General features: G+C 43.5%; 1 gene segment (V, D, J or C); it reads right to left on the reverse strand.

Annotated features, from left to right (window-relative positions):
* LOC105756940 (T-cell receptor alpha chain C region-like) overlaps nucleotides 1-15170 on the reverse strand; it is a 56667-nt gene extending 41497 nt beyond the window's left edge. The window contains 2 exon segments of the C gene segment in view: nucleotides 11936-12232; nucleotides 15155-15170. Coding sequence covers nucleotides 11936-12232; nucleotides 15155-15170 — 313 coding nt within the window.
* Between the last annotated feature and the right edge of the window lie 7482 nt (nucleotides 15171-22652).

Below are 22652 nucleotides of genomic sequence, written 5' to 3' on the forward strand. Positions count from 1 at the left end.
ACTGTGGTGTGCCTTCCAGGGGAATGCAACACTTTGAGAGCCTGGAATTTAAGGCATGACAGTGGGGAGCAAAGGCAACCCCAGCCCTCCTTTTTTCCAAGGGTGGCTTTTAGCTCCCACTTGCCATGGACACAGAATCCACCTGACAAATCCCACTACTCACGTACTTGGCTTGACAGAAAGCAGAGTGCCCGTCCCAAAGATGAGCTTGTTTCCAGCACCCGCATAATTCACCCAGCCCTTTAGGGCCTTACAAAAACATTCAGGCAGGGGCATGGCAGGATGGGATGAGGATAGCCTTTTCTGTCTTTTTAGGGGAAGCATGCCTCAGTGCCACTGCTACAATAGCCTATCATTGGCCATCTTTTCTGACTTGCTAGGCATTCCTTCAGCCTTCATATCCCTCTGACATGCCCTGACACTGCCTTTTTTTAAAAATTTTATTGTGGTAATATATATATATAACAAAAAATTTGCCATTTTAACTACTTTTAAGTGTACAATTCAGTGACATTAATTACTTTCACCACGTTGTGCTACCGTCATTGCTATCCATTTCCAAAAGTTTTACATCACCCCAAACAAACAGAAACCTCTCAGCAATAACTCCCATTACTCCTGTCCCCTGCTCCTGGTAACCACTAGTAAACTGTGGTCTCTATGCTTCTAGATAGTTCATATAATTGGGATCATACAATATTTGTCCTTTTGTGTCTGACTTATTTCACTCAGTATAGTGTTTTCAAGGTTCATCCATGTCGTAGCATGTATTAGAAATTCATTTCTCTTTGTAGCCAAATAATATTCCTTTGTATGTATCTGACATGCCTTTTAAGTTATGTCCTTCTGGGATTCGCTCTAAGGTCGAGAGCCTTGGGTGATTCACCCACAAGTGGCCAGGAGCATTGTAGGCTTCTGCTCCCCACGCAGGACAGCAGTATGAAGCAAGGATGTTGGGGAAGCCATGGGCACACTACCTTACTACCCTGCTCTGCTCTCTTAGGGTGTTACTCAAACATTATTCATTCTGGAAGCAACTGAACCAAACAAGAGACATTGCTTCTCACTGGGAGTGGAAACCCCATTTGGGTCGAGTGTATTGTCTCCAGCAGGCTCGATTATTCTTAGAAATAGAATTTGAATACAACACTTCATCTATTATTCAACTGGTGCCTCCTCTCCCTTACAGTGACATCTCTGAGACTTACCTGGCTTTATAAATAGCTTCGTCCCAGAGCCCCAGATCAACTGATAGTTGCTATCCACACAGACACAAAAACCTTAACAAAAACCTTCACCGTGCTTCTGGGGAACCTATTAGAGACAAAGTCCAGATAAAAAGTCCAGAGCAAAGCACACAAAACAATGTAGGAATACTGATTATTGAAGATGATTTGCTCATTTAATTACATTTGATTCCCTTGGTCGTTATAGATTCCAGACACAGAGGAGGAAATCGAATGACTAAACATCAGAAGTTAATCTAGGTCTCTCTGCATATGAGGGAAGCATAATTCATAAATAGTTTTCAAATTGGAGAAGTTGAATTTGCTTCACCTTCCTGAATATTGTAAATAAAAATGCAAAAGAGAGAAAACAGTCATTTGTTCGGAGTCATAACGCATCTGATTCTCTAGTGTTGCATTTTCACTGCTGACACGATTTTAGTCAGCACCATGGTGTTCATGTATAAACTGTTTTGGTTCACAGAGGGCTCCTATCTGTGAGAAGTACCGTCCTGAGGGAATCTGCGACCAGGTGGCCAAAGGTACGGAAGGCTCTACAGAACTCGGTGTGGGGCAGGGTGTCCTGCAGTACCTTTAGAACATACCACAAACTGGTTAGTTGTGTCTAGAAAATACCTTTTAAAAATTGCTCCTTGGTTTCTAGTACTTACTTGGAAAGACTTGTAATCTGGTCCCAGCCCCAAAGATGAACTTGTTGGTGCTGGAGGACACAGTGACATGGGGGCCTACAAAAACGTCCTGCGCTGAGCAGGGCATTTTGCCTATACATTGTTCCCTCAACCCTTCCACCAAATCACTGGCACCAAATAACTACCAACAGCACAGCAGATTTGGGGAATACATTTAAAACACCAATGCAATGAAACAGGTTTTGTTTTGAATAAATAACAACCCTGGAAAATGCTTTTGGCCTGCACTTATTACGTTTTCAACTCACAGAGTGACATCTCAAGATAATTCACCATCAGAAAATAGGGAATCCCAAACTCTAATCCCAGTTCTGATTTTTTTTTTTTTTTTTTTTTTGTTTGATTCCAATTCTTAAACTTGTTAGGGCTTCAGCTTTTCCGTCTGTGGAATACTATGTTTGATGAAGTGTGACCCTGTTTACCTTATGAGTGAATGTTGTGAAGATAAAGGGACGTTTTGAATAAGGTGGGGAAAATGTGCTTGTTCAAGCCAGGATTTTATTAACGTGAATAGCAGGGAATATGTTAGCTGAAGTCTATTGTCAAAACAATGAACAAAAAGCTTTCTTAGTAAAAATCGAAGTGGAATATATCTGTCTTGTGTGTTTTTCCACATGAAAGTTAGTGGACATAACCACCTAATCTTCCAGAAGAGACAGGCATGGAAAAGGTCAGCTGCATTCTGAGGTCCAAGTGCTGGGGGATAAGAAGAAATGACTGCCCTCCTACAGAAGTGAGTGGGCATAGATTTGGTTCCCATGACATGATAACTTTCCTTTGCTGTTGGCAGCATTAAATGAAATCAGTCAAAGGTGTTTTTAAAAATAAATTTCACCGTCTTACTGGTCAAACTGGCTGTGTAAGTAGACCCAGTATTGTATCTCATCACAACCACCTGGGCAATGGGGGGAAAATAACTCCTCTCTAGGAAGCCCTGGTGGTGCAGTGGTTAAGCATTCTTCTGCCAACCAAAAGGTCAGCAGTTTGAATCCACCAGCTGCCCCTTGGAAACCCTATGAGGCAGTTCTACTCTGTCTTATAGGGTCGCTATGAGTTGGAATTGACTCGATGGCAATGGGAAAGACTTCCTGGATGGCACAAATGGTTAAGCTCTGGGCTACTAACTGAAAAGTTAGTGCTTTAAATCCACCCAGAATAGCCTCGGAAATAAGGCCTGGCAATCTGCTTCCAAAAGGTCACAGCCTTAAAAACCCTATGGAGCAGTTCTACTCTCTACACGGGGTCGCCATGAGTCAGAATTGACTCGACTGTAACTAACAACAACAAGACTTACAGACATACTAACCCACAGAAATGAGAAAAGTCACACTTACGTGGTTTAACAATCACTTGAGTGCCAGACCCGAAATGCAGTACACCCCCAACACCTGTCTGTCCACAATGGCTGATGCTACTACAAAAACCCTGCCTGGGTCCCAAGGTGGAAGCTAAAGTTTCCCAGGTACGAGAGAGGTTTTGGACATGGTATCATGAAAGCCATGGTATTCCTTATTCTGCGGCCGGCCGACCTTCCTTCCTGAGGCTCCTCCTCACCCTGAGCCCAGCTCCACCTTCATTCAGCAGACCATGGTGACTGCCTGCACCTCCACAGGGGCTCTGCTGGGGTCACCGAAGGGGGGATTCCCTTAGATCCCTCAGCCATTTGAGGATTACTCAAGGACCTAAAAAACTCCTTAGAAATACGACAGGCTAAAGAAGTAGCAGCAGTGTGTGGTGGGGGTACTGGGGGTGAAGGGAGGAAGGGTCATCGGAAATTCAAAGGAGAGAGAGGGGAGTTAATATAGGAGGAGTTAGAGATGGAAGGAATAGGAGCTGGAGTGGAAGGATCTGAAAACAAAAGAAAGAAGAGTAGACACACACCAGCAGCTGATGTCAAAATTTGTCATGCTGTTTTGTGAGAACACATGAGATCTAGGAGAAAGCAATTTTCCTGGCTCTGTCAGTTGACCTGACCTATTTAGTGCTGTTTTACCTCCTGTGACAACCTCTTACGAGCAGCTGAGAAGCCCCATACTACAAATGAAGACCACCTCCCTGTCTTATTTCTGTCTCACAGAAGCATCTGACCAGATGATCTACACAAGGGCTGGGAACAGCAGCCACAAAAAGATATTCGGAATCTGTTTCTCTCTTCCTAATTAGCCTGTCAATCTGTTTAGCTAATAAGTCGTATAAAGTGTCTTAATCTCTTGCAAGGAAAGGAGTCACACAAATGCAAAACAGCAGCAGCAGTAAGTCAAAAGGCTTGCTGGGTAGCTTTTCTTTGTGTGAAGAGCTGCTGTTTAATAGAAGGAAAACTTTCTGTGTGGAGTGGAGACAGAATGGGGAAAAAGCACAACAGCATTTGTTTTTATTAGGCTGAGTCTATACAGCACAAAGTAAAACAGATCTGGCAATTACGTAGGTAATGGGACTGTCAATGCAGGTGATTCTGAGCACAAAGAAGGTTCCTCAAGGAAGTGCCTAAATATCTGGATCAGCTACTGACATTAAATTAACTGGACAATTGTGCTGTGTAGACACAAACTAGTAAATGTATTTTGAGGTGGTTACTCTGGAAAGTTTACATTTGATAAACTTAACATTAAAACTGGTCTAATATTTATACCTTATCTCTTCAGTTTAGCACTACAATTGACATTTCTTGTTTTTTCTTGCAACACATATCTTACATTTAGAGCTACAAAGATAAGGGTGACCTTCTCCTGGGAAGTCTTATCAAGTTAACACACAAAAGCTCAGTTAGAGATTCATTAGGTGTCCGGCCTGTGAGAGCTGGTCATTATAGATTAAGGGCTTTTTCTCAAGTGGTAAAGGACTTACAGGAAAAAACGGTGAGCCTCGTTCCTGTCCCAAAGATGAGCTTGTTTGCCCCAGAAGTCGGCACAGTGCTCCTGCCCAGTACAGAAACACTTTCCTACGCTCCTAAATTGTTTTCCTCTATAACGCTCACCAGGGATGTGTTCTACATAGTTTGACTCCTATTTGGTGATAACCTTAAATATTTTTTTCCCCTAAAGAAAAGCTTGCCATTTCCATGCTACCTATTTTTTCCTTGAAAGACAGTGCTTAAAAATTCTGGTGGCTATAAGAATGCTTTCTACTCTAATATACCATTTTGTAAAAATCATCTCTCTTTTTTGTGAAGCACCCACATTGGATGTTTCTATTTCACCCAAGTCAGCCAAACTTATATTCTTTCAGCCTTTGCCTAGAAATTCTAGGAATTCTGGACCCATAAAATAAACGAGTTACTCACCTCATGTCTTTCTCCCCTTTTTGCCACTAGCTGAAACCAAATGGGTTAGGAAAGACCATATTAGCCAGACTTTACAAACGTTCGCGTTCCTTTTACAAAAGGAAAATAAAACAAAAATAAGACTCATTGGTTTGAAACTGAGAAGACAGAGAAGGCAATGAAAAAATAAACATAGTGGACAATTATGGCTCACTCAGGAATACTAAGACCTACCTGGTTTTACTTGTAAAGTTGTCCCCTGCCCAAAGATAAGCCTTGTGTTACTAGAGCTACACTCTAATGCTGCACTTTACAAAAACTGTAAAAGGGGGTCATTGCTACTTTTCCTTCCTTCCCTCCAGCAACCTGATCTAGTGATAATAAAAATGAATATTTATTGAAGACTTACTATGTGTCAGCCATTATGTAAAACTCTTTATAGCTATTGACTCTTTGAATCTCACAACAACTTATGAGCCTGGTATCATTATTATACCCATTTTACAGATGAAAAGAATGAGGCACAAAAAGATTAAGTAACCTGCCTGAGGCCACACATCTAATAAGTAGAAGAGTCAGGATTCACCCAGGCACTCTGACTCCAAAATTTATACTTGTAACCACTATGCTCTACCTTTCATTAACCTTGTTTCTGTTTTCGGTTCCTCTTTGAAGTTGTATGTATACCAGTAACACTGACAAAATAGTTAGCTCATTGACCCTAATAAATGTACCCTGAGATGGTTATTCTGAAAGGCTTACATTTTATCAATTTAACATTAAAACTGGTCAAATATTCACGCCCGGCCTCTTCATTTTGGAGCTGCAATCAACCATTTCCCACTTTTTCTTGTAATGCGTCTTACATTTAGAGCCACAAAGGTAAAGGTGACCTTCTCCCTGGAGAGTCTTATCAGGTTTATTTAGAGCTCATTTAGAAATTCATTAACACCTTTATCAGAGATGTCTTCCCCAAGCCCCTTGCACAACTCTCCTTCCTTTGCCAAGCCTGGAGCTCCGGAACCAACCTGGGAGCCAGCCTCTGCCAAAGCCACAGTAAAGACTATTGGGGACACAGTCTGCTTGCATGGAGCAAAATTCTGCACAGAGTGTTGTTGTTGTGTGCAGTAGAGTTGATTTCGGACTCATAGAGACCCTGTAAGATAGAACTGCCCGGTAGGGTTTCATAGACCGTAGTCTTTATGGGAGCAGATCAAGTCTTTCTCCCTCAGAGTGGCTGGTAGGTTCAAACCACTGACCTTTCAGTTAGCAGCTGAGTGCTTAGCCATTGTGCTACCAGGGCTCCTTTCCTGCACAGGGTAGGGAGTCTCTAAGGTGCTCCTAGAGATTCTTGGAGAGAATTTCTGAGGGGGAGGCCAGAATTGGGATGAATTCAACCCTTTTCCTGGTACCTCTGGCAAATTCACAATAAAGCTATAAGCCAAAGAGGACCGAGAAATGGTGAATTTAAGTCATTCTGGATAATCCGTGATGGGGAGATAATTCTCCTGTGTGGTCAATGGGATGACCCTAAATCCTGGAGCTCCCAGCAGCACTTAGCTTGTCTCTGGCTGGGGAGAAACAGTATTTACCAAAGCCCATGCTGAGGTTGGCCATGAGACGGGGTGCATACTCTTACCCTCTCTATCTTTGAATACTCTCTGACAGCCCTTTTTAGCTTGTAGCCACCTGTTTGCTCTATTAAGAAAATAGTCTCAGACTCCAACTACTTTCCAAATGCACTTCTAGATAGCTCTATCTAGTTATTTTGATTTAAGGGTAGGCAAGGGCTCAGCTTGGGTGGACAGGAGAAAAACACTACTCATAGCTGGACATTTTAACCATTAGGGCTAAAAACGGAGGCAGACTCTGAGATATTTCATACTGCACAGACAAGTTTGCGAGAGTTAACATGAAGACTCACTTGGATTTACTGCCAGACTTGTCCCCAGTCCCCAAATCAGCTCACGGCTGCTGCCAACATTACACAGTCATAGAAAGCTTTATAGAAACCAACCAGGCCAATGTGTATCAGGAAATCCCTTTCAATCCCCAAATCCAGCTGGTATGCTCCTCCAGCTTGGACCCTGGCCAAAGAGGTAGTGCAGAAGACTGTTATTATCATGGTCAGTTCACAGCATAGGCAGGATGGAAAAGCTCTTCTGAGGTTAGGCAGTTCATCCCTCCACACCCAGATCGAGCTGCCCCCTGACCAGGCCAGCAGGGAAGGATGAAATCCTGACAAGGCCAGCAGAGAAGAAACTTCTCCCACTCCAGTTCTCACCCCTCCCAATGTTTAATGCAATCAGACTTTACAACCCAAATGGATAAGCAAAAAAGGACAAGGAGTATGTTTTCCTCCAGTTATTTTGTCCCTGTGTCAGAAGATTATTTATGTGCCCATCTTCACATGTACATATTGCATGTATAGACACTGTATAATCATTAGAATCAGATTCTGTAAAAAAAAAAAAAAAAAAAATTGAGTGGGGGGAAAACAGCCCCCAAACAAAGCTCAGTGCTTTAATTTCCTTTTGAAATTAGAGCAGTCATTATGGATTCAGCAGAGATACTCACGGGGTTTGACCATTAACCTTGTTCCCCCTCCAAATGTAAGCATGCTGCCGGCATTACTATTCACACAGTGATTTTGAGCTCAGCGAAAACCTCCTAGAAACTGAACTAAGTTTTCCCTAAAGATCTGCTGGAAGGAGCGATACTGTGAGCACAGAGAATATTAAGTAATTGTCACAGTAATAACCTGGCACAGAATCCCTGCACCAGCTTGGATTTCAGGACTGTTTCTGTTTTGGATAAATGAAGGATATTCTTTCTAAATATTCTAAAGAAGGAGTTTTCCTGCACAGGCCTAGAATAGTGACTGCCAAAATCCTAGCATATCCTCTGGTGTTTTAGATAATAATTCTCCAGGGGTTCTGAAAATCACATACCTCATTTGGACAAAGTAGGAACAGTTCATGTCCATGGCACCAAAGCAAAAAACAGAGAGAGACCGTTGTTAGTGAGGGAGAGACTTAGGGAAGCTGTCATTGCCCACCTGGCAAGAAGGGCTAGCATGTTGGTTTGTACCTTTAGGATGCTGGAACCAGACACCACTGACCAAGATCCAGCTCCTGAAACAATTAAGGTGATTGCCATATTTTCTTATTCCACAGAACTAGAGGCAGACCCAGACAATGGTCTTCCATGGGATTCGCCCTTGATTCTAATTCTAGATCTTTTCAGCCCCTACTTAGATGGTCACCAGGAACAGGACTTTTCACCACTTTCTAGCCTTGTTCTAGGGGACATTTTTCCATTCTCGATGTTCCTTTACCAGGAGACAATACATATTAAGGATTAACCTGGAATCATTCTCTGAGAGGTTTCCTCTCTACGTGATCCTTTTGAGTCTCAATTGTGAAGTAACTTGAAGGAAAATCTGAGTCAGAACTTCCATGGGCACCATTGCTGAGTATGGAGCAGGGTCTCCTCCCTCTTCTTCACCACTGGTCACTTTGAAGGCCAGGGACTTAATAACCAACAACCAGGAATGGAACTCTCCAGAGAGAAAACAAGAAAAACGCAGGTAATATGGCAGCCTACAAATTTCCTTGTTGGATTTAGTCAGTGTTGTTCTTCCTCCAGAGAGTATCTTCCCATGGACTGATTCCGCCTTCCCATCCCATTTATAGAAGTCATCTCCTTCCTTCTTACTTTGCTATTTGTCTGTTGGATCTCTTACCTTGCCTCTCAATTTTTTAAAAGTGATAAGATTTCTCAAATTCTCCCTGTGAAATTAAGTCTGGCGATACTTGCACTGTTTCTCCTGGCTAAGAGACTGGAAATTCAATCTGTCTCACCTGTCAAAGTCTATTTTGGGTGATGGGCCCATAGTATCTGATTTATGGACACAGAGTACGGATGTAGGTATGCATAGGTGTTCAGGGGACAGTAGGTGTCCAGTTTGGCTGGAACAGAGGTTTTGTGAAAGGGAATAGGTGGAAATAAATTTGCAGAAGGGTAAGAACTCCGATTTTAGAGAGTCTTGAATGACAAGCTAAGAAGTAGGCATGATTTTCCCTTGAGATGGTTTCTCAAAATATGAATGCCCAGATACAGCACTTGAATTGCACAGGGGAGAAAGGAATAAAGAGCGGTAGGAAAAATGAGAGAAAAATGTGGAATGAGAATACACTTTTTAAAGAGGAGAATAAAGAACAAAGAATTCCTGTCGTGTTTAGAGAAGTCTCTCAAGGTCTTCAGCTAATAAATATTTTTCTAATGGTTAATACAATTCTTATGAAATTGGTGGTAGGTCCATCATGGTGAGCCTCAGAGCTCTCTTGTCCAGAGTAGAGCAGCCCAGAATTGCCACTTCAGATAGCAGTAATTTTAGCTTCCACAGTTCATAACAAGTACTTCCCTTATTCTACCTGCCCTTGCCCCTCAAATATGAACAGCAATAATTTTTAAAATAAAGTCTGTCTTGCATGTAATACTCACTTGTTAAAACCTTCAGCCTGGTGCCTGCCCCAAAGACGTATTTGTAGCTTCCTGAGGTAGTCACAGTGCTATATGTCTCTACATAAACTGACGTAAGGTTGCCATTTCTTGGAGTAACTCTACCAGCAATTAGTAGGACATATGCACTTTCCCTGTTGGAAGGTCTTGACCTCATGCTTTTCTGAAAGGAATTTATTTGGGATAACATCTCAGTCCATACAGAAAGTCTTCACTGCTTCTAATGGGTCTGAGTTTACCAAACTTTTGCCATCATGCTCTTTATCTTAAGTTTGTTTATTAAATAAACAGGCTGATTTAACAAGCATATCAGGATTTAAACACCTAAATGATTGTTGAACCCTGCAAAGTACTCCCTTTGGGAATCCAGACGCTTATTCCACTGATGTTGCTACTTTAAAAAAATATATATATATTTTTGTTGTTGTCGAGAATATACACAGCAGAACAAACACCTGATGGTGCTACTTCTTAAAACAGGTTTGAAATGCCTCTTCGAGAGTCAATTTACGAGCCATACAAACAAACCAATGATATTATTTTATAGCCACACCTCAGTAACTAACTTGAGTCCTTCCTTTGTAAGTCTTGGCTCTGAAAGCCTTTGGATCCTTAACAAAAGTGAAATCCACCTTCAAAAGATAACATCATCATGGATGCTATAAAAAGAATGTGCTCTGGTCTTTGAGGGCAGTTTGAAAGGAGGAGGTTAGCAATGGAGAGTGTGGTGGACTAAAGCGTGTACCACCTCAAGGCGAGTGGGTTAACTGGACCACTCATTTGAATCTATAAACTCTATGTGTTAACAAATCAGCCCCATTACTTTACTGTCACACCTGGTTCAGGCACAGAGGACTGTTGATGAAACACTGCAGAAACATGAGATGGCAGGCATTTCTGCAAATAGTGTGCTGGTGTTTTCTAACAGAAAAAACAACAGTGAACTCTGCAAGGGTGGAAATAGCCTGTAAATTCTCAATACTGCTTTCTATAATCCTTCTGTATTACCTTGTCCCCGACAGCTTCCCAACTCAGATAAACATTCTGCTTTATCACAGATAATCCAGAGGAGGTGGGGAGGCTTCCAAGGTACTGTGATTCTCTGCTTTTCCCAGAGCCCACTCGGCCAGCCTGGGAAAAGGTGAAGCCGTGTGGGAAATGACTTTGTCCCTGAGGCAAAGGAAGGGGCTGTCCAAAGGGAAACAAGCCAACCAATGTGTCGCATCAAAGGCTGCTCTGCTATTCTCTCAGAAGAAGAAAGCATGAGAAGCTCTGCTGCTCTCCCCTCACCCGTGTCCTCAGTCTGCTGTCTGGATTTTTCAGTCCCACCAGATGACATGGGCATAAACTTGCTTATCTGTTAAGGACATGCTTCCTTGGCTATACACTGCTGTTCTGGCAGGCTTGCTTTCATTGGTTTGTTTCTGCCTCTATCACAAAGCTTTTCTTCCTCTTATCTCTGCCTCTTTCCCAAAGCCCAACGTGTTTTGTGGACCTCCAAGAAACACTGACTGCAGTATTAGTACAATTTATCAAACTGCCCTGATAACCAAATCTAGCCTCTAGGGAAACGTATTCATATCTTGCTCACACATTCTACATAGTTAACAACTGCATGCTAAATGAGACAAATTCAGCTGTGTTTCAACAGGTTCCACTGGGTTTCTTTCCAGAAAGGATAATTAGTTAACCATAAGAACTCACTGGGTGTGACCGTCAGTGAGGTGCCCTTGACAAAGGTGAGTGCATACCCTGTGTTTGAGTTCCACAGTGCATTCTCCCTAAACAAAAATCCTCTCCTGGCAGCCACCCTGTCCCTGCTCCTCCGATGGTCCCCTAGCCAAGCTAATGTCTAAAAACGCATCCCACAACAGCCACACAGAATGGGTCATCTGGGACTCTTGATAGTGTAATTAAAGCTTTCCTTCCATGAAATAGTTGCTGAGAAGGTCACCCACCCAAAGCGGAGACATGCTGTCATGGGGAGGTGGCCCTGTCACATGCTATGAAGCCCAGAGCTTTCCTATGTTCGCCTGATGAAAAGTGTTGGTCAGGGCTGAGGACAGACAGGGGCATGGTCCAGGAGTAAGGGGGGCTCATGGGGGAAGGTTGGGAAATACCACGGAGAAAGGGGTTGGTACATTTTTTTCTCACTCACTTATGGGTTGCACTTCAGTGGAATGCACTGTCGCAGTATTTGAAATGCCAGCACTTACTTGGTTTAACAGAGAGTTTAGTGCCTTTTCCAAAGATGAGGTTTCTTTGGCTTCCTCCATAATTCACACAGTCATACAGGACCTTACAATAATCAGCAAGTCGGAAGGAATGAGGGGAGACTGAGCCAGTGAGGTCACCTTCCCCTCTAGTGGAAGTCTCAACACCTTGCAGCCTCAGCACCTGGCTCCTTGGCAGGGTTAGGACATTTCTCTTAACGTAACAGCTGGCTGTGCAGACAGATCTGAGCTTAATCTTAAACCACCAGTTCTGCTCCTGGCACACTGGATTCTGATGGCCTGCTCATGCCTGAGACACATGGGGGTGAATAGCAAGATCAGGTAGACACACGCCACCCAGCACAGGTAGTCAACATTAGGTCATACAGTGACTATCTTAAGGACCAAGAATCACGCCACATTCACAGCCATAGTTCTTCAAAAGAAGAAAAATAATAAAAAAGACAAAAGAGATGATAGCATTCAACTTGGATTTAAAAAATGAAAACAAAAACCCATTGCTGTTGAGTCAATTCTGACTCATAGCGACCTTATAGGACAGAGTAGAATGGCCCCATAGGGTTTCTAAGGAGCTCCTGGTGGATTTGAACCGCACTTTTTGATTAGCAGCCAAACTCTTAATCACTACGCCACCAGGGTTTCCTCAACTTGGATGGAAGGGGTCTTATTGAGAAAAACCTGATTTCTGCGTTGTCGGGTCTTTTTACCTTGTCTTATAGATATGGGCTTTGCTTATGCTCTGCTCCTTAGGGCAGTTCTAGTCTGTCACATGGGGTCGCTATGAGTCAGAATCAACTCGATAGCACCCAGCAACAACAGCATTCCCATATATCCAGAGCCAGTGAAGAAACCAGTGGAATTTTCTATATCTTCATGACCTAATCCTTAGGATTTCCAGAATTCAGCAACTAACCAACTTCCAACCAGCTCAAGTGCACAAAGAAACTACGGGCATCAATCCTCTTCGGAGTGGGCAGTGTCTTAATCCCACTGAAACTGGACAGAACAGCACCACCACTCACCTAGGTCAGCTTTTGAGATTGACCCACTCCCCTTACTTACTTGGTATTACTCTCAGTCTGGTCCCTGCTCCAAAGTGTGGGGCATTGTTATTATTGTCACAGTAATACAACCTCTAACAAAAACCTCCTCAGGAAACCTTGCAGCCAGGCTCCTGGCATGGCTGGGATAAGGGGGAGAGGCGCTGATAATATCACACTATAAAACACAACACTCCTGTTTTCATTTTCCTGCAGGAGTGGGGTCATTTTGTCATGCTGCTAGGCTATTAAAGTGGACATTTGCCAGTGCACTGAGCACAGCTAATCTAGACCCCAGACTGGCGCTCTGAGACATATCTTTCAAATAGGTCCCTGAACAGTGTACAAAACAATGCCACAAACAAATCATGCTCAAACACACTGTCTTCAGGGACCACTATGTATGAGGTACTGCCTGGTAGCAAGCTCCAGAACTTCTATAATTTGCATCTTAATTATGGGTTCAAAATGCTCAAACTACTCATCTATATAATTTCATGTTAACTATCCTGTAGTCATTTCGTAATTGGTAAATAATGAAACATGGCAGTACTTTGAGGGAAGGAGGTAGGCATGTGATTATGTTCACAGAGGGTCAAGGTTTTGCTTTTTACTCCATTAAGGGCCTAGCAAAAGGATTCTTCTCAGAAGTCAAGCGTGTAGGATGTTAAGTTTCCTTACAGTCACTCTAGAACAATCATTAAAAGCTCATTCTAGCCCACTCCCTCTCATTTACACATATCTCCCCTGGAAAGTCATTAGAATAAGCAGGACTCTCTATTTTCTATTTGAGAGGCCTTTTCATTCTGCTGCCCAGAGTGACAAAGTCCCAATGATAAATTAATTTCCAAACCCATTGTTCCAAAGGCAAGGCACAGAGTCATTAAGACTGAAGAAGCTTGGAGCACAGAAAAGTCTGTTTTCACAGGTGGAAATGAAAGCATCAGTAACAGAAATAAAAATAACATAAATACTGATTGAATGCAGTTCTCCTCAGTGAAATCATCTCCCACTGAAGGATGCGAGGACTACAATCAGCCAGGATATTTCCCTCGTAGACCCCTTTGTTTTAGAGGAACGTACTTCTAAGGTTACCTCATGGTTCCTATTACCTACCAAGGGTGACTTGAAGTCTTGTTCCTGTTCCAAAGACAAGTTTCCTGGCACTGTCAGTGGTTACACTATAAGATGCTCCATAACAGAAACCTTCTGCTTGAGTTTACATCTGGTCTATACCCTCTACTCCCTTACTCTGAGCTCTCTCAAGACCTCTTCCCAGATGGGCAGCCTGGGCCAGCCCTCAAGGATCCATTCCCATTTCTCAAACTCTGCAGTATTAACCGCTCTGAGGGCAGCCAGACTCTGGACAGATACTTCCTTGACTAACACTACCTGCTGGCTGCCCTTTTTGACCTAAATTGATCATGGGGTGCTGGCTAGTTGATTAAGGCTGAGGAGTTGTCAAGTTCAACTCTGAAGACATTGGGAATTGAGCTGTTTGTCCTTTCCCTTTTGGGGTTTATATTAATGGATCCTCTTGTCAGACTTGATGAGTGATGGGGCTGAGAAATCAAATGATTAATAGTTATTCTAATTTAAGGTCCCTAAGTCATGCAGAGAAGAGGGCATGAAGATGGAAAAGGAGAAACAACCTAACCTCTGTCATTTCCACAGTTCCTATGGATGCAACTGCAAAGATGGTCTGTGTGTACTCATGCCCCAGCCTTATGCTCAAAGCCTTTGTCTGCTGGAGCCCAGAATTCCCCAAATGGCCTTGTAGTCAAATAAAACTGAAAAGTGCAGCTCTGAAGAGTCCTCCAAAGCACAGACTGCATCACCTCCCTCATCAACAGGCTCAAACTCCCTGTTGTGCTTAGGACTGTGGCAACGACACCAGTGGTTCCAGAAGCTCATGAGCAGAGTTTGGAAATGTCCCCACGGGGACTGCATTTAGATCCACAGGTTCCAGGTCAAAGTACTTACAGGGCTGGATGATCAGCTGAGTCCCTTTCCCAAAGGTGAGTTGGTAGGAACTTCCTCCGGTGTTCTCACCCTGAATCTCCCCTTTACATAAACTCTCTGCCACAAACCCATGCCCCGAGTCTCTGAGAACCTCTATAGCCACTCCGAAGCCCATGAACACCAGGCCTTTGGCCCTTACTCGTGCTGCTGGTCATCCTCCCCCTCACCCCCCAGTTGCTGGCATAAAAGCTCAAACCACACAAAAACAAGAAGGGGCCTGCAGATGAGGACAGGGAGTGCCATGACACAGCTACCAACCATATCATTGTTGACTTCTTCATGAGAGCAGACATGGTCACCAAACTCTCTGCCACGTAGGAGAGGATGGTAGGGCAGGGGCCCTTAGTCACAAATATTTAAAGGGGTACAAAAGATGCTCCGGTGTGTACATCTGGAATCTAAACTAGGACAACTCAAATGCCAGGCTAGAACAAATAATAGAAAAAGATGTAAAGATATCACTTTCCCCTCAGACGTACTGGGCCTGACTGCCAACCGAGTCCTGGTCCTGAAAGTCAGAGTGTCTGTGCTGCCACCCTCTCACTGTTGTCAGCAGCTTTACAGAAACAGGGCAGACACCTGTCACCAGTGTCTCCTCACCAAACTGCCTGCCCAGGCTTTCTCCTGACACTGATCCTAGGAACACCCTACAAGCTGGGGAGTATGCATCCTTTCTTTATCCCTGGCTAAGTCACAGGTTCAGGATAAATCTCTAAACTCAAAACTGCAGACTAAGGTTTCCATTTTGAGAGTCTAGACATCCAAACAGCGCCGTCCACAGAGACACTGACTTCTTTTTTTCAATTTCAATTCAAATTCAAGCTTAAAGCTGTGGGTCACACCAGTTAATCGGTGTGATTAGCTCTCTCAGACGCAAGGCATGGAAATTCTTAAGCAAATCACACTAATGCAGTGCTGGTGTTGCACCTGAAATTTCACTTACTATTTCTTTAGAATAAAACACTTCTAAACCAGAAAGATTCCATTCAACATGTAATGAAACTCCAGTTGGGATTAGGGTGGGCCTGATGTGTTTTATACTTACAAGGGATGACTCTCAAAATGGTTCCTGAGCCAAAGATGAATTTGTTTCCGTAATTCACACAGCAGCAAACTCCTTTACAAAAACAGCACTTGGGTGTGGGTAGGGGTGGGGGGTGGGGGGAGGTGAGTGATTTGACCCTGGAGATAGGACTGGCCCACTTTCCATTTAGGACTGGCTGGTATTTGGCCAAGAAACCAAAGACGTAATAATTGCAGAAATTTCTAAATGTGAAAAGGTTACCTGTGTATTGGAATTTGGCTTGTGTTTGCTCTTTGCTTCTTGGACTAGGATAAATGTTACAACTCTTCTCTAGAAGAAACACCTTCAAAGCGTTACTGTATCTTTTCTTTTAGGACTTTTCTAGCCCTCTATCCAGAATTTTCTTTCATCTCGTTAATCTTAATCATAACCCCATTCCAAATAACTCTACTCTGCTGAGATGTCCTCCCATTTCAAAATCCATAGCAACCACCAACCACTAAAAATTTCTGGAAGCACTGCCTGGAATACGAACTTGTTATAGCTGGCTTCGACATAAAGCTTTCAAATATTTGGGCCTCTGGTTTAGAATGACTCTGGCTGTAAAGCATTCCTATACTGAGTTGTTGTCAGTGGCACACAGAAGAGTGGGGTTTTTCCCCGGGCGTGTTAAGCTTTCACCTGGAGACAGTGCCCTAACTCTTCTGGCTATTGTGGCATCTGTGATAGGGAGCAGACTGACCGTCACTGGGTCCCATGTCCCACAGCTCAGCTCTGCCACCACCTCACTTCATAACTCTAGGACTCTCTCAGAGCTCCCCATTGCTAGCTTCAGAGTAAGGAGAGCACTATTTTCCTATCTTTTTCAGAGAGAAGAAAAAAACAAAAAAACCCCTTTGATGTCTAAAGGTGCTTTATCCAGCCTCACTGGGAGACACTTTATAATGTAATTTTCACTAGAAGAGTCTGAGCCATACAAATTCTCAATCCCCATGCCTTTAATTTCTAATGCAGTTAAAAAAAAAAAAAAAAAAGGAAAGAAAAGAAAAGAAGAAAGATCCCTCTAAGTAACTGAGTGGTTAAGACAGCTGGGAAATCCTGACTTGGAAAAGTTCCACACCTCCAGTTCTTTCTCTTTCTGTATGCTTTTCTTTCCATTTTGCGAGGCTGTCTTTGATACGAAGTGAACATATTCAAACTTTCCACAGTTTTGAATTTCAGGTGCAAGTAATCTATTTACCCCATGTACTGCACACTACTGTGTGTATGTTTGTGTGCATATATATGCCACACACACACGTACACACACACTTATCAAACATACTTGTTTTTAACAGTCGATTCTGTGCCTTGATTCTGTAATTTACTAAATCCAGATGTGATGCGACACTGATAAACTACACTGGGGGAAAAACAACTTTGAGTTTTCCAAGTATAAATTTCCCTTTTGGATCAGCGCTCAGGGCCCCCATTAACCATAAGCCTGCTCCAGCCAGAGCGCCAACTCTCAGCACCTATCCAAACACCTTTGCCATCTACTGAGAGTCACAACACGGGATTAGTTCTGTGAAATTATCGTGCCTGGTATTCCACCTGCCTGCCTCTTTGGGTCTTCTGGTTTGCTCATCTCTTTGATATCCCACGCTTCTACCATTTCTTCCAGACACTTGCAGTACTCAAAGTTAAAATTATCATATGAGATGAAAATGAAGATGCAGGCATTCTATCTGAATTCTCTTCACATGTCACATTAGCCAATGATGGCAGCAGCAAAAACAGAATGGTGAATCATATTTGCTAGTTTAGGACTAAATATTCAAGACTGGAGTTCCCTAGAAAACTCAGATATTTGGCTTCCAACCATCTCTATCAGTTAAGAAAAAGGATAGATGAAAATTCTCCTGTCTAAGCCTTCATGGTCTAGTATGACCCCCAGAATCTCATACAGGTAACCTGACAATGAAAGGATAACTGATTTCCTGATCAATGACGAGGTACTTACAGGGTGTAACGGTGAGTTTGGTTCCAGTCCCAAAGGTTAAGGTGTTTCCTTCAAAGTTAGAAGTTTGCCCCAAACTCTAAGCAAGTCCCCACACTGTCAGTCTCCCTCCCTCATCACTTATGACTTCCTTCTCCCCTTCCAATGCTTCCACAACGTCAAAGCCATCAGTGACCCTTTAGTATCATTTCCTGCTGGAACAACTGAGAAAAACTGAGATGAAAGGCTGTAATTAGGAGAGGTTTGGCATGTGTGTCTGTTTCGATTTTTTCTGCCAATTTTCTCTTCAGAGAGAACAGAAATCCTCTTTCTCTCTGCAGCTGGTATCAGTGACTCCCTCAGGGATGAGTCTGGACACACCTGCCATCTTTCTCATCCTTTTCACTATCCTATATTTCAGTTTTTCTCTAAAGTTGCCTTATTTTCCTTCTCTAGTCTTCTAGTCCATTTTCTATCAGTTGAGAATTGTCCCTTCATTCTCTGCTCCTGAGACCTGTGCCCCAAAGGGCCAACCTTCTCTGGTCAATGCAGATGTAGGGGTGAACTAGAGGGGGTGACCATCGCTGCAAACAATGCTTGCCTGCCCTGTTCCCCCAGGAATTTTTAGGCAGGGAAATAAAGACTTGTCAGGGCATAAATCATCTTTGAGGGGAGGGAGTGCTCTTTGCTACATTCCAGATAAAGTTTTGCCTAGCAGCAGGGAAACAGCGTAGCAGACTTGGGACGTTTCTTTCTGGAGTTTAAAGCATTTGCTCAACACAATGGTGATGGAAAATTTTCTTTGACTTACTTGGAATGACCGTCAAACTTGTCGCTGTCCCAAAATAGAGCTTCTCATTACCGGTGTTCCACTGTGATAGGAAGCTCAACAAAAACCAGGCGGAAGACAGAGCCAGAGCTGACACCTGGGGCCCCAGCCGCAGACAGGCAGGCATACAGGCAGGCTACCTCTTTCCCCCCTCTGCAGGCACAGAAGCAAAGGCTTTAGCGGGAAGGAACTTCAGAGCTTGCAGCAGCTGCGACCATGTGCAGCTGGAGGGACATTCCTTCTGAGAGGGATTAAAGGGAAAGCTAATGTGCATCTTGTGCTGCTTGCTGCCTAATTAAAGGTGTAGGCCCATTTGTTTTATGTTTGGGCATTTAAGAGATTCTTTTTCTTTTAAAATTTCATTTTTCTCTTGATGATCATATGGTTCTGAAATGCATTTTAATCAGGTCTCCTTATTACATCTTTTGACTCTGGGAAGGGTTTTATTTCTCTGTGAAATTTCTGAAACAATTCACTTTCTCTTGTTTAACCCAGTATAAAGCTCTGATCACCTTGCTCCTTTCTGACCTGCCTCATTTCCCTAACATTTCCATTAGGCAGTATCCATTGCCAGTGACCCCCACCCCACCCCTCCCTGCCCCCTAGGCGCTGTGAGAATGTATAGATAGAACACAGCTTGGTGACTTACAAATCGCCATTTTTGAGTCACAAGCTTCTGTGCTACTTTCTTTTTAAGGACTAAACCTACCTTTGCCATTCTTTGACTGTTTTTTTTTTCTGATCAGAGTTAGTATGTCTGCCATTCCCTCAGCTTTCTGTCCCCAGCCATTATGCCACTTGCACAGCTATTCGAACCCCATGTATGTGAAGATCAGCCCCATCACGATCCACAGGGACAGTCAGGGAAGACTTACTTGGAATGATTGATAAGCTTGTCCCCTGCCCAAATATCAGCTTGTTGTAGGAGACTACTGCACAGTCACCCAGCCCTTTGCAATAACTGACAGCTGGCTCTTAAAGATCTTAAACCCCAGTCTTTCTTGATGCCACTTCAAAAAGCATCTCAGGTACAGTTAGTTTAGCATTACTTGTCGGCTCAGGGAGTGTGGGTCCACATTTAGGCCAAATTCTGTTGGGGATGATAGAACACTTGCTGGAAATGTGAGTTCCTCCCCCTTGGTATCATTACAATTTCCCACATGTTACAGGTTAAAAAGCACCACTGAGTTCTCTAGTCTCCTCCTCCCTTCTCCATGATTCCCCCATTCACGTGACAACCAAAACTGCATCTCATTTCCGTCTTCACGCCCTAGTTCTGTGACACCTGGTCCTCAGGCCCCATTGATCTGCTTTCTCTGAGACAGCACATGTTCACCAGCATGCCATGATTAAAGGATTGGAAATGCCAGGCTCTCAGAGGCTGACCTCTGGGCTCTCTGCTCCTTATCTCTGGTCAATATGTTGTTCTCATTTGTCTGGTTAATGAGCCGCTGACGTTTCTAAGTGGATGCGTTTTGCTGAAATGACAACTGCCAGAGAGCTAACAACAAAAGCTGTGCTCCGACAGCTGTTTTGGCCTTTCAGACCCCTTTGTCATATTTCATTCAAAGGGATCCCAGGCTCAAATGTCAGCCTCTCAGTGTTGGCTCCCGCGTACCTGGCTTGAAGAAACTCAATGAAAATTGAGTGATATTGGTCCAACCTGCTGCCTGCTCATTAGAACGATGTCTCATTAGAATGAGGCATCTCACACAATCAAGATAATCATACCAACCCACTATTCAGCCTTAGAACAGCACCGACACATTCTAGCTCCACTCCCACCAGGTGTGAATTTATGCTGCCAGTCAGTGGAGCAGCTACAGGCAGTGATGTCACACAGCCTCCTTCACACACACAGGACAGGAACTGTCCTGTCTGCCTGATCCACTACTCCTGCTCAAAAACAGCTCCTCCCAAAATACAATGACTGGACTCCCATCCCTTTGGCATGGGATGACACTTTATCCTTGATGGAGATTCTGGGAAAACAGGGTGCCCTGCACTAATAATCAGAGTGATGACACCCTTCTCAATATCCACGTCCTCATTTCAGTCTTATCAAGCTGCAGTGAAAGGCATACAAGTACCAGTTGCCATAGAGTCGATTCTGACTCATGACTACCCCGTGTGTGTCAGAGTAGAACTGTGCTCTGCAGGGTTTTCAATGGCTGATTTTTCAGAAGTAGATCACTAGGACTTTCTTCCAAGGTGACTCTTGGTGGACTCGAATCACCAACCTTTTGGTTAGCAGCCGAGTGTGTTAACCGTTTACACCAAAAACCAAAACCAAACAAGTTGCCAGCAAGTCAATCCGGACTCATGGCGACCCTATGTGTGCAGAGTAGAACTGTGCTTCATAGGGTTTTCAAGGCTGTGACCTTTCAGAAGTGGATCTCCAGGCCCATCTTCTGAGGCATCTCTGCGTGGGTTCGAACCTCCAACCTTTTGGTTAGTTGTTGAGCGTTTAACCGTCTGCACCATCTAGGGACTCCACCCTTTACACCAGTCCTGCCTTCTTACTCTTTCCCCTTTCTCTCTCTCTCCCCTTTCTTTCATTTATCATTTTCGAGCATCCACAGGGCTCCAGACTCTCCTCAGTCCATTTCCATTTGACTCCATTAGAATCCCTGCAAGAAGGAAAGAGCCAAAAGGCCTAAAATGGGGAAGGGAGCAAAAATACACGGGGACACTTTGAGTTTAGCTCTTTCCAGCTTGCTTGGCTTCATGGTTAATCACGTCACCTTTCCAAATATCAGCTGCTCAGAGCTGTCACTCATCTCCTTGCTGCAGGGAGTTGTACAACGACTGACAGAAGGGATTTTATGAATCTTAAAAAAGAGTCAGAGCTTCTCTCTCTTCTTGGTGGGGTGCAGCAGCAAATACACCAAAGCCAAATCTTCCTATCTGCTTTAATTACCAGCAAGGATACAAGTCACCACAAGCAGAAAGGTATTAAGCCACGTATCTGAAACTCTTTTGAATTAATTGTAATCCCTTGCCTGGTGGTTTCAGTGATAGGGACTGGACACAGTGGATGCTTATTTCTGTCCATCCTTTCCCTCTCTAGTTTTTTTTTTGCATCTGTAGAAGTAGTAGGAGACATGCCAGAAACATAGAGGGATTTGAAGTGAGACCCCAGAATCCCATTCAGTTTTCATTTTTTTCCCTCTCCACTTTCATTGGAATGGAATATCACATACCGATTCAAATTATGCTCTCAACTATTCCTCTCCACTGTGGAAATGGCCTCAGCTGCACCAAGAAGAATTTAAGATTGATATACGAAAAAAACAAACTCATTGCTGTTGAATTGATTCCCACTCATAGCAACCCTACAGGACAGAGTAGAACTACCCCATAGGGTTTCCAAGGAGTGCCTGGTGGATTCAAACTGCCGACCTATTTGTTACCAGCTGAACTCTTAACCACTATGTCACCAGGGTTTCCAAGATTGATATAAGGAAGGACTAATGTCAGGGAATGGTACTAAACATTAGAACAGGGTACTCAGGGAAGTCAGTTGGAAAAAGTGACCCCCCAAAAGCTGGGGCATCACCTCTAGAAGGCTCTGAAAGCAGCAAAGATTCTTTTCTATTTTTTCAAGGCCAGGGTGAGCTTTACACAACAGGAGGGGAATAGACCTACGGACTCAAGGTCCAAAAGAGATTCTATGAATATTGAGGTTAAAGAAGAGGAAGGACCTTGGAGGCCACTAGTTAACTTCAGGCAAGATCTGGTTCCCAGAAAACACATGTTTCTCTCAAACCTGACACCAGGGGTGAAATTTCGGGATTTCCAGTCTG

Source organism: Trichechus manatus, unplaced genomic scaffold (genome assembly GCF_000243295.1).
Source record: "Trichechus manatus latirostris isolate Lorelei unplaced genomic scaffold, TriManLat1.0 scaffold00268, whole genome shotgun sequence".
Taxonomy (NCBI): Eukaryota; Metazoa; Chordata; class Mammalia; order Sirenia; family Trichechidae; genus Trichechus; species Trichechus manatus.